The sequence below is a fragment of the Acartia tonsa genome, chromosome 8 (assembly GCF_053477335.1).
Source record: "Acartia tonsa isolate MP-2025a chromosome 8, ASM5347733v1, whole genome shotgun sequence".
Classification (NCBI taxonomy): Eukaryota; Metazoa; Arthropoda; class Copepoda; order Calanoida; family Acartiidae; genus Acartia; species Acartia tonsa.
The window spans coordinates 22,928,236-22,941,166 of record NC_137267.1 but is presented as its reverse complement, the minus strand read 5'-3'; the positions used below and the strand labels follow the sequence as shown (position 1 = coordinate 22,941,166).

The 12,931-nt window shown below is 35.7% G+C and overlaps 1 protein-coding gene across 1 annotated transcript; it reads right to left on the bottom strand.

Annotated features, from left to right (window-relative positions):
* Positions 1 to 2,380: 2,380 nt before the first annotated feature.
* LOC145326528 (uncharacterized) lies at positions 2,381 to 12,238 on the bottom strand. Its single transcript, XM_080169899.1, has 7 exons — positions 11,959 to 12,238; positions 11,716 to 11,784; positions 9,819 to 9,908; positions 9,519 to 9,620; positions 8,764 to 9,104; positions 4,443 to 7,901; positions 2,381 to 4,172 (listed from the first exon to the last, which is right to left on the bottom strand). The coding sequence occupies exons 1-7, from the start codon at positions 12,051 to 12,053 to the stop codon at positions 4,018 to 4,020; spliced, it is 4,311 nt and encodes a 1,436-aa protein (XP_080026025.1). The 5' UTR covers positions 12,054 to 12,238; the 3' UTR covers positions 2,381 to 4,017.
* Between the last annotated feature and the right edge of the window lie 693 nt (positions 12,239 to 12,931).

Genomic DNA, 12,931 nt, shown 5'->3' with positions numbered 1-12,931 from the left:
TCCTACTGTAACAATGAACTGTACAGTAAATGACAGGGGAAATAGCAACCTGAATTGACGCCAATTTTTTTCCCAGTCATAATATCCATGTATAATCTATAACTTTAGACCTTTGATTCTCTATGTTTATTATTTCAATTTATATGTAATTGGTAATCCCTTGTAAATATTATTGACTTTACACATTAAATGAAATGTTATACAGTAATAGTCTGTTAATTACTTGACAAGCAAATTGGCATACAATTATAATTATTTATCGTATCTGTTTTCATTGAATTAAAGAACTGTATTGAATTATTGTACTGCAATAAATGTTAGATAATTGTTACATTAATTGTTTTTTTTAGCATTGCTGCTGGTTTCACTAATTTTTTTTATTGAACTTCTCATCATTAAATTTTTAATCCACGCAAGGTTGCGTGATTATTTGTAAATAATAACCTATTCCAATATGGCATTAAAACCGCGCTGTATTAGCCATACTAGAAATCCATGTATTGCATATTATCGTATTATAGACAAGTTTATAGAATAACAAAATGAAAATCTTAAAGTAATAACAGTCGATATATAACTATTGAGATCTAGGAAAGTCCAGGAGACCTTGAGGGTTAATAACCATTTTAGAAAACACTGTTATTTTTTGATTTTTGGGTTGTTGGATCATGGATGGATGGTCCAATGGACAATGAATAAAACACAACCTCTCTTCGTGTAATCAAGAGCTGGATCTTTAAATCATTTTAATGGTGATTTAGATCGGGGTGCGCCGAATTTCAGTCAATCACTGTGATTGGCTGAAATTTGGCGCACTCCGATCTGGTTCACCTCTAAAATTATTTAAAGATCCAGCTAAGGTTGAAATGAGACAAATTAAGTATAAAGCTATACCTACTGAAGCTTTTTGAATTAGGTGTCTATTAAAAATGACGTCATACTGGCCTACCATTGGTCAACTAAAATGCATGCTGGCTAATAAATTTTATATAGTCACTATAAAGAGCTTCGTACCTACTTCTAAGAAATTATAAACTGATTTTTCACTGATTATTGTCAGGGAGGAAAGTTTTATAATAACGTTTTTTTATTCGTTTGCTTAACATCTTTGGGGACTTTTATTAAATTTGTAATAGTTGGTTCGTTAAGTCGAGTGATTAAACGTTGAAAATACTAATTGTAATCTAAAGAAGGGTTATTTTGTGTATCATTATCGGGATTGTAAATAATTTTATTGGCCATTGTCTTATCCCTTAAGATCCCTGATTTATTATATAATTTTCCTAGATGTTAGCAAAGCATTAAATAAAATAATTCGTTAATAAATTCCATCCTAAAGAAGGTGTATCAACTTTTTTTTTTATGGCTAGCCGGTTCTTTTAGTAAGTAGTAGATGTAAAATTTTTCATAGAATTCAGATATGCAATCGGTTTTTTTGTAGACCTCTTATTTTTTAAGTAATTTAAGTTTTTTAAAAAAATAATTAAGTCGGTTTTAAGGTACTAAAACGCAACAAAATAAAAGAAGAAAATGGCCAATAAGAACAAAAATAGTAAGATCTTTAATTTGACACCTTACTTTTAAAATTCTGTTGAGTAATTATTGAAAAAATCTATTTTTTTAACCTCGGTTTAATAAAAACTTTAGACCTAAATATTTTCTCAAACAGACATAAAAAACATGGGTTCATATATACCTTTAGAATCAGAAAAATATTACGAATCCATTGTAAGCAAAATTGAAAAAAAGTAAAAAAATATAAAAATGGCCAATTGTATTTTTTGTTCTGGCAACACTATCGTCTTCCCTTTTTTACCCCCTTTTTACCCCCTCTATACCCCCTTCCCATTTTTATACCCAATTCAAAAGTTAAGACATTGCCTGTACAATATAATATGATATTTTCATATAATTCCTTTTATTGTAGTTTATATACTATATTGTAAACTTTTTTTTTCAATTTTGCTTACAATGGATTCGTAGTATTTTTCTGATTCTAAAGGTATATATGAACCCATATTTTTTTACTTGTGAAATGATAAAATTGAGTTCAAAGGTTTAAAAAAATCGATTTTTTCAATAATTACCTGACAGAATTGAAAAAGTAAGGTGTCAAATTAAAGATCTTACTATTTTTTTCATAATGGCCATTTTCTTTCTTTTTTTTGTTGCATTTTAGTACCTTAAAATCGACTTAATTTTTTTTTTTAAACTTAAATTACTTAAAAAATAAGAGGTCTACAAAAAAACCGATTGCATATCTGAATTCTATGAAAAATTTTACATCTACTACTTACTAAAAGGACCGGCTAGCTATAAAAAAAAAAGTTGATACAACTTCTTTGTTAAATTAATTAAAAGTAATGAATTAACACATTAATACAGCTATCCACATTTATTGGGTAAATATTCATTACATAAATATAAATAAATAAATAGATAATTAAATAAATAAATAAATAGGGATTCAATCTTTACTAATCAAAATTAAGAATATCTATTGTCTCCTTTGCTATGAAAATCTAAAGTTTGATTAATCAGATTTGCAGTTATGGCAGCTTAAAGTCTTATTACAGTTGCGGACGTGAAATCAACTTTATATTAATTGAAATGCAACCTAAAATCATTTTCTTCAAGTTTTACGAATAAAATGTTAATCTTAGATTATAATTTCAACATAATGAAGTTGGTTTAGCGATCCTAACTGCATTACATTATTATTTTTATTATTAAATGCCCTCTTTTTTTCATTTTTATGATTTACAGTTTTTGTAGCACACTGAGAGAGGTCAAGTTAGGGAGTTTTTTTGACATTATTTTAAATACTTTTGTATTTATGGTACTATTATTAGTTTTCTCTGTTTATTGCTTTATAAAAGTCTCAAAAAATGCCCAAAATTTGGTTGCTTGATGGATAAACTCTATAGGTTAGAATTTTTAAATAGTCTTAAATTTTATATTTTTGGCTATAATTTGATGAAAAAGTTTGAGCTAATTTGCTACAGAGGTTTCAATTATTTAGGACAAGTCTATTATAATAAGAAGGAAGCCAGTCTTATATAAAAATATTTACAGAATTCAATTATTATAGCTGACAGGGGAATTAAAAGATACATAAAATAAGGATAATCAAAAGGAAAAAAAAATATTTTAAACTAAAGAAAAAAAAATCATTAAAAAATTTTGTCTCATTTTTATAACATTTAAGTTACTTGCTAATTTTCTTAGTTAATTTAGAACTAGATTTTGTAGTTTGGCAAGTTTAAAAAAAACTGTATATTTTTTGTATAAATGCCAACTACTTTTGTTTTACAAGTTGATATATTTGTTTTTTTTTTAAAGTACATATATTAAATATATGTATGTATAGATACATTTGAAATATGCATTGCATAGATGTACACATATTTATACATACATGTCTAAGGGCTTCAACATTTTTTTTACACATATCTTTCATCCACTTTAAAATTAAACTCATGACAGTTTGGGGGCATTGTTCATGGAATTTTGGGGGAGCATTGGGTTGGAGAAAAATGCGCGTTTTTCGCGCTTCCAGAGAGATCACAGCAAGTTCAGAGCGCATCAAAATTTATACACACACAAAAAAATTCACATATGCTGAAGACTCAGAATTATGATTTTCTAAAACATCATACACTGAAAGGATTTTGGTTAGGGAAAGGGTGGGTAGGGGGGGGGGGGGGGGATAAGGAAGTTTTTGTTTGAAGGATGAGTGTTTTGATGTTATAACATTTTGGTTCATTTAAATGTGTGCGTGTATGTATGTTTTTTTCGCTCCACAAATGCATATCATGGCATCTTTTATATGCTCAGCTTAAAACACAAATTTATGGAAGAAAATTGACTTCGTTGTTATTAGCTTTCATAGGCTTATTGGATTATTTCCAACTAGATGTCTTTTTGTTACTAGATATATCAAGTTTTTATCACAATATTTCTAGCTTTGTTGTTTGGAAATGAGGACTAATCATAACCAGATATAGAGAGGCTGATTTAAGCCTCGCAGGAAGGACCGAGGAAGGGCCAGTTGCAGGCAGAGATGGAGTCATCATATTGTCTGACAGCCATGGCAACAGGACAGGGGAAGATGTGCAGAGTAAACTTATCAATCCACTTGTCCCAATAGCATTCATAAAATTGATGACAGTCTGAAAATAGAAAAAAATATTACTTTTCCTATAAAGTACTACTAGTATTGGAGGACTGGGAAGGATAGAAAAATAGCTTAAAGATATTAGAAAGCTTCAACCAATTTGTGCCAGTATTTTCCGAGATCTTAAAGAAACACAAAATGCAATTTATTGATCTATATATAAATTCCATACGTCTTCGATTAAAATATAAACAATCTTGTAAAGGATCTTTTAGGGACTAAAAACTTAAGTTAAAGAGTAGCTTTGCAACTAAGAGCTTTTTACCTGTGGGATGTCTGAAGAGACCGGGTCTCTCACAAACTTCAGGGCCCAAAGTCTCATTGAATGTTCTGAATCCTCCAGGTCCAAACTTCTCCCAGATGCCAAGATCCCAGTTGTTGACCTCGCCGTCGTTGTTATTGTTGTGGTGGCTGTTGGTGCCCTTGGTGAACTTACCGAGCACAGCTGGCTTGGGCACCACTGGTCTGGTGACAGATGTAAAGGTAGCCAGCTCTTTGCCTGTTCTGATCTCATTGTCTCTGCTGGCCTGTGCAAATCTGTTGCCTCCATTGGAGAATCCATTGAAGTCGTTGCTGTTTCCATTGAATCTTGAGGGGCTTCTGCTGCTGGTGGTTGGTCCATTTCCAGCGCCATTTCCACCAAATCTGTTTCCATTAGATCCTCCAAAGCCATTGTTGCCAGCATAACCTCCATTTCCTCTTGAGCCACCAAATCCATTGTTACCTCTATTGCCTCCAAAACCATTGTTTCCTGGAGCTCCACTATTACCACCAGGTCCTCCAAATCCATTGTTTCCAGCAGGGCCTCTGAATCCATTGTTACCAGCAGGGCCTCCAAATCCATTGTTTCCTGGAGCACCTCTGTTTCCACCGGGTCCACCAAATCCATTATTTCCTTGGGCACCTCTATTTCCACCAGGTCCTCCAAATCCATTATTTCCAGCAGGGCCTCTAAAGCCATTGTTGGCAGGAGATCCTCTGTTTCCATTGGGTCCAAATCCACTGTTTCCATTTCCTTGCGGTCTTCTGCCTGCTCCGGCTCCAAAAGCATTGCTTCCTGGTCTTCTGTCACCATTGTCAATAGCATTGCCACTGGAGAGGAAGAAAGATTCATCAGCAGGATCACGATTGCCAGCTCCAGGTCTGTTAAGGCTATTTCCAGTGTTGCCATTGTTACCACTAAAAGCTCTATTACCTCTAGGTTCCTGACCAGCCGAAGAAAAGGCAGTAAATGCTTTCTTTCCATTTCTTTTTTTGTGAGCGGCTCCTCCATAGCTGGGCAGTTCTTCTTCATAAGTTGGGTAGCTAGGCAGATGACCTGGCTTGTTATCAATATCAATGGCATTGAGAGAAGAGAACGGTCCATTTGACAAAGTGGCAGATGAGAATCCACTTGTGACAACTGAAGCAACTTCAGGCTTAGATCCATGGGGTCCCTTGGGATACTTGAGAGGATTGCTGGGAACAGGGTAGTCATAGCCAGGCTTGACAGTTGGTGATCCAAAATCAACAAATGGCTTGAGAGTGGTTGGTGAGTACGCAGGTTTGGCAGGAGCATAGGTTGGTTTTGGGGGTGGAGCAGCATAGGTAGGCTTGGGTGGAGGTGGAGCATAGGTTGGTTTGGGAGGAGCAGGAGCATAACTAGGAAGAGGAGCAGGGGCATAAGATGCAACTGGTCTGGAAGGATACTCAAGTGGATTAGCAGGGGCAGGATATTCATAACCAACGGACGCACTAGGGGCTGGTGGTGGTACATAAGGAGCTGGGGTAATCTTGGGGGCAGCTGTTGAGCCATAGACTGGCGAGAAGGGAGTTGTTGGATTGTAGGCAGCAGTGACACTGGTATGTAGAGCAGGTACTGGGGTTGTTGGATAAGCCTTAGGTGTGGTTGGTCTATATGGAGGAACATAAGGAGTAGTAGGTGGTCTAGGCTTGGGTGTTGTAGGGTATTGAAGGGGATTGCTTGGTACAGGGTATGCATATCCAGGCTTAGGTTTGGGAGCATCAATGCCCTTGAATCCTCCATAGCTGATCTCAGGTCTGCTAGGTTTCCCATAGCTGGGCTGCTGATATTTGGGCTGTCTAACAGGTGGTTCTGGTTTATAGGCTGCAGGCTTGAATCCTCCATAGGAAATCTCGGGTGGAGTAGGCAGGTCTTTGCCAGGATATTGGGGCCAGTTGTCAGGAAGAGTGGCAGGATGTCCAGAATTACCATAGGAAGGAAGTTCAGACTCATAGCTGGACAATTCAGAACCATGGGGAACACCGTAACCTTGCTCAATAGGTTGAACTGTGACAGGTGCATAAGTTGTTGCAATGACAGGTGCCAGGGGAATTCCATATTCTTCAGCAGGTTCTTCAATAGGAGCATAAGTTTCAACAGGCTCATGATAGGCTGGAGCAGGGGATGGGCTGCCAAAGTGGACAAAAGGCTTGGGTGTGGGAGAGTTATACCTTGGTGGCTCAGGGGCAATTGTTGGTCCATAGGCAGGAAGTGGCTCATATGCTTCCTCAACTGGGGCAACTGGAACGCCATAATCTTCTGCAGGTGCAACAGGTTCATAGGTAGACACAACAGGAGCAGCAGGCAGACCATATTCCTCTGCAGGAGCTACAGGTACACCATATTCCTCAGCTGGCTCATAGTTGTATTCAGGAGCATAATTATAGGAAGGTAGGGGAGGAGCAGGTGCAGGCTCTGGAGTGTAGCTGTAGGCAGGAGCAGGTGCATAGGAAGGCTTTGGAGAAGGAGCATAAGAGGGTTTGGGAGCTGGAGCATATGCAGGCTCAGGAGCGTAAGATGGTTGAGGAGCAGGGGCATAGGATGGTTTAGGTGTTGGAGCAGGTGCAGGAGCATAAGATGGGCTAGGCTTGCCATAAGAAGGAGATGGATTACCAAAGTTGACAAAAGGCTTGAGAGTAGGTCCAGCAGGAGCAATTGTGGTTGGACCATAACTAGGCAGAGGTTCATAACTATCCTCAACAGGAGCATAAGGTACACCATATTCTTCAGCAGGCTGCTCAACAGGTTCATAGTTGGTCTGGACTGGAGCATGAGGTAGGCCATAATCTTCAGCGGGGGCAGCAATAGGTCCATAGGTTGTGGTGACAGGGGGAGCATAAGATGTTGTCACAACAGGTCTTGGTGTTGTTACAATTGGTGAGTAGGTAGAAGAGATGAAAGGTCTGTAGACCTTAGCAGGTTCGGTGTATTCATACTTGCTGGGATTGTAGGTTGTGCTAATTCCATTCCCGTAGGCTGGTAGAGGTGATCCGAATGTGGTAGAAATAGGATTATATGTTGTGCTGACTACTGGTGATACAGGAGCCAAAGTGGTTGAACCTCCATAGGCTGGGATGTTGGGGGTAATATGGGGCTCAGGCTTCAGACCCAACTCGCCCTGGTTGGACACAGAAATTCCGTGGACAAATGGAGTTCCAGGTACGGGATAGTTGTAGCCAACAGTGGGTGCCTGTGGGGGTGCAGCTGTGGTGTAGGTAGGCGATGGTGGTGGGGGCCTTGCTGTTGTGTAGGTTGGCTGTGGCCTAGCTGTTGTATAAGTGGGCTGTGGTCTGGCGGTTGTGTATGTCGGCTGAGGTCTGTAGGCAGGCTGAGGGCTGGGTGGGGCAGGGTTGTAACCAGTGTTGTAAGTATCTGATCCAGCGCCAATAGGTCCAAGGCCGTCTCCAACCTCGATACCGTGCTCAGTAATATGTCCAGAACCTGAAATAAAACAGATATTATTCAATGTTTTTTCTAAATTTTATACCCAAAATTTTCTATGTTTTGGCTTATTGTCTAACCAATTATTCATCTAAACTTTACTTTTGTCCATCCCTAACACACTTCTCATTCTATAAAATTACATCCATGCTTTTTAAATCTGTTGCATACAAATGCAGTTGAAATGATCAATTTAATCTTCAAAGACAAAATCAAACACCCATAAAAAGGTGGAGAAAAAGGACAAGGTTTTATATAAAAAGATCAATCATATTTTATCATCACATTTTTGTTAACTGTGCACTTTTTAAAGTTAAAAGGTGTTATCATAGAATAGTATTTTATATAGAATGAAACGAGGTATATTGTATTTTTTATTTATCTTTTATTTAATTTTGATTTATGCCTTGATCGTGTGTCATTAGATTAGATTATTTGAAAAAAACATCTTAGAGTTGATATAAAAAAGAAAATTTTGCTTGATGTATATAAATTATTTAGGTATGAATATTGAATATATCTAAAATAAGTATATAATCAATTATCTATCTAATAATCAGAGAAACTTATTTTACATTTAAAGTACAAGCACAAAAACCTTATCTAAATATTTTAAAAAATAAGAATATTACTTTTTTTACCTTTGCATAACACCTGCGGGACCTATAATTGCAGGATTAACCCTGGAGGGCTGCAGTGCACATAATACACCCAACCTTTCTGACCTTAAAGTTCCAGCCCCCATTTCCAATTTTAAATTATTTCATTGGTGGATATATGCTTGACAATTTTGTTTAAGGGAAACTGCCAACCTACCATAATAAACTGTTATAACTACTTTTTATATTATCCTGCTTATTACCTGTAATAGTAAGAACAGGGGAGTAGCAATTTTCACATCCCTCGCTGACAACTTGTCCAGCAACAGGCAGAGTATTAGCTGGAGCGGCGGCCGGTTGTCTCAATCCAGCACCGCCAACAGGACGGCGGGCGCCGCCAGGTCTGCGACCTCCATTACCGTTTCCAGCACCGCCAAATCCGCCGTTGCCGCCGAATCCACCAGGTCTGCGGGATCCTTGGCTGGCAACAGCCGCAGCAGCCGCGGGATCAATGGCGTATTCTCCTTGGTTAGCGCAGGATGACACGAGCCATGGCCAGTCGCAACGCAGGTTAACCTCGTCAAAAGCCAGACCAAATGGACATCTAAAAATAAATTAGTTTCGTGTAAAGTAAACTAAGACAAAAAATTTAAACCTATTCCAACCAAAGTTGTCTACTTTTACATAAATATAAAATTGAACAATTAATTGGCTTATTTTGATTCTCATTTTTACCTAAATTATTATTCTTAATTTTCAAATTATCTAATTTTGAACAAAAAAAGTTATTTTTATTTCTAAAATATCATCAGCTGATATTCTCACATTGATTTTTAAAAAGTGAAACAAGAATTATTTTCATGAGTGTTGCAATAATTTTTAGCAGGTAATGTCGATAAATGACTAAATGAAAGTAAAAGTTTTTTTTAGATTTTTTAAATCTGAGAACAAACAAACTAAGTAGCTTAACTAGTTATACAAAGACACCCAACTATAAAAACTGAAATGAAACTCCTACCTGAATTCATAATGAGTATATGTTCCATCTCCCAGATGATCTCTGCAGGCAAAGAACCAGCGGCAGTTGTAAAGAAGCAAATTTGGTTTATTTCTATCAAGCCTAAATGGATCATAAATTGATTAGTTTTTAGGTATGAATAAAAAAATGGACAAATATTTTATGTAGCGTAGATAGATAGATATACAAATTTATAGATTGTATATAAATAGAAAGACATATAGCTAGATATAGATATATGGTGTATTCCATTCACAGAAAAATAAATAAACAGATAGACAGAATCATCTATGTATGTACCTGTCATCGAAGACAAGACCAGTAGGGCAGCCATATTCAAAGATGGTATAATCGTTCTTATACTGGTTAAACTTTACACAACGGTAGAATCTAAAATAAAATAGTTATATTTATAAATATTTTTTCCCAGGCTACTTAAGTATTGTCTGCCTGTATGTCTTTTAATTATCAACATACTTCTTTAGTCATTTCTCTATATTATCTAGTATTATCCTGAAACAGTCTTATACAGCAAAGGAGCCACTTGGAACCTTTTATAAAATGTTAAAACGATGTCTATTCTATTCTAGAAGATTCTATAAACTCTAGAACACCAGGGAGTAAGGGAAGGGACAATGGATCGAATATTCAATTTTTAGGAGTCTCAGACTTTGGGTACTGGCTTAAAGGGAATGTGCAAGAATTTAGCAGTTTCTGACTGAGTTTGGGTACTTGCGCATGAAATGCCGCTACTCATTGTGTATGTTTTGAATATTGCAGACAGGGAGAAGGGATAAGGGAAGTGGGGGCAAGGGAAATAACTACTCTTTGTGTTAGTTTGGAATGTAGCAGACGGGGAGAAGGGAGGTGGGGGCAAGGGAAATAAACAGAATAAAAAGGGGCAGTCATATTCTTGCTAGCAGCTGGCCGGGTCCAATAATCTTGTAATATAAAAATCACACCATAAAAACCTCAATATATTTCATCAAAAACATGTTGTGATTTCACTTTTCATGACGCTATGGAAATCTATTATTCAATTAACAATCCCTTTATAATTTCCTACAAATTTATTGGATTAAACTGGATTTTATGCCCTTTCTTTGATAACTCTTATATTGAATTAATTGCCCATTGTCCCCTCCCTTACTCCCTGGTAGAACACACTATATTATACATTATACAAAAAATAAATAAAATCTTTTGACATCAGAATTCAAACCACACTAGAATATTCCAGAACAATGTAAAAAGAAATTAACCTAGAACCATCTTTTGAATGACTATAGTAGCCTTGTCTAGAGTATTCTAGAACATTTTGTAACAATCCAAAATATTCCAGAACAATGTATAAAGAAACTAACCTAGAACAATCTTCTGGATGTCTTTAGTAGCCTTGTCTAGAGTATTCTACAGTGTGTTTTTTTTATGAGAACTTTTTTGAAAGCAATTTTACCCCACTTATAGTTATCAGAATTTAATGATTAACGGCTTATTTTCTTCGTTTTTTATAATTTATAGAATATTAAACAAATATTTCAGTTTTTATTTAAAAAGTACAGTAAAATCAAAAATTCAAAACTTGGGTGTCAACATCTAAAAATAGTTTTAGCGCATTTTTCTTTGCAAGAAAAAAATTGGATTTTCAGTAGTCGACTTTGGAGGGCCAGTACTCCCTCCTTGGTTGAGATATGGCTTTCAAACTTTGATATGTTCTAGTACATATTCCCAAAAGTATCTGTATCAATTTTTAACTCTGTATATTAATTTTGAAGCGTTTTGCAGCCATTCTTGCAAAGGGTAGAAGATTCGAGCATGAGAAAAATGCGCTAAAACCATTTTTAGATGTTGACACCTAGGCCTTGAATTTTTTATTTTTCTGCACTTTTTTTAATAAAAACTTAAATATTTTTTTGATGTTCTATAAATGGTTATAAAAAACGAAGAAAAAAAGCCCTTAATCATTAAATTCTGATGACTATAAGTGGGGTAAAATTGCTTTCAAAAAAGTTCCCATAAAAAAAACATACTGTAGAACATTTTAGAACAGTCTAGAATAATCTAGAACATTTTATAAAGAAACTAACCTAGAACAATCTTCTGGATGTCTAAAGTAGCCTTGTCTAGAGAACTATAGAACATTTTAGAACACTAGAACACTTTAGAATATTCTAGAACAATGTATAAAGAAACTAACCTAGAACAATCTTCTGGATGTCTATAGTAGCCTTGTCTGGAACATTCCAGAACTGTCTCAGAATTCTCCCTAAAGATAAAAATAAATTAGTTGGTTACGAAACTGGTTCTAAACTATAAGTAAAAACTATATCTCGCATATGGGTTAAAAATTTTGTAAATTTAAAAAAATTCACGCAACCTTGCTGTTTAAAAAAGTAATATAAAATTTAAAAAAAAACCCGAAAATTTTAAATAAAAATACCTAATAGATTGAATTTCTCCTTCTCTGTCGACAATTCTAACAATTCTGAATGGGGAAACACGGAGTCCGTTAGCCTGTTGGTCAGAAATAATCATTTAGATTTTTTTTTGAATTTCCACATAAAGTTAGCAATTTCATTCCATAAGTATTAAGGCCATGTGAGGGTTTTAACCCTTTACAGTCGGGCCCCTTGCCGCACCTTAATCGGTCGGGGGGAGGGAGGTGGTCAACGCCCCCCCCCCTATTATCTCAGTTCCTATTAGATCTAGAGGGCTAAATTTTTTTGTGCAAGTCCCCTGTTTGATAATGAATTTCCGACATGTTATAAGTCTAAGTAAATTTTCGCTTCCTTCACCCTTTTATTTAACAATCCCTTTTATTTAAGGGCACTCTGATAGTATTTGCTCTAACTGCGGTATACAACATTTTTAAATAAGTGTGTCAGTGAGGGATACGGATACTTACAGAGTTTCAAGATGCTACCATGTCTAAAATATGGTTATTGAGAACCAACGCATACAAATTCTTAGTTTTATTCTAGAAATGCTCCTTGGAGTAAAAGTGTAAGCGCCTACATTGGCGCGCGTATTTTTGGTGCAGAGACTAGACAACCAATATTATTTAGCTAATTTAAAGTATATTGGATAAGTATATGAAGAATTAAAAAAAACATGGTCGCATTTCCTCAAATGGGTAAAATCAAGAAATGAAATGCACTTAGAACCTTGTTTTTATTATAATTGTAGCGTAATTTTTATTCGTTTTATCTGAACTCTAAAACTTGGTCACTATATGTATGTACAATAAAAGTAAAGTGTACTATTTTATATAGTGCATGGAAAAGTGAACATTTATACACTTTCGCAGTGTATAGATGCACATATGTACACCACATATCAATAGTCTAATAATAAAAGAGTTAAAATGTTGGTTGGTACGTGAATATAAAAAGGCTGGTCCTTAAAATCTTGCA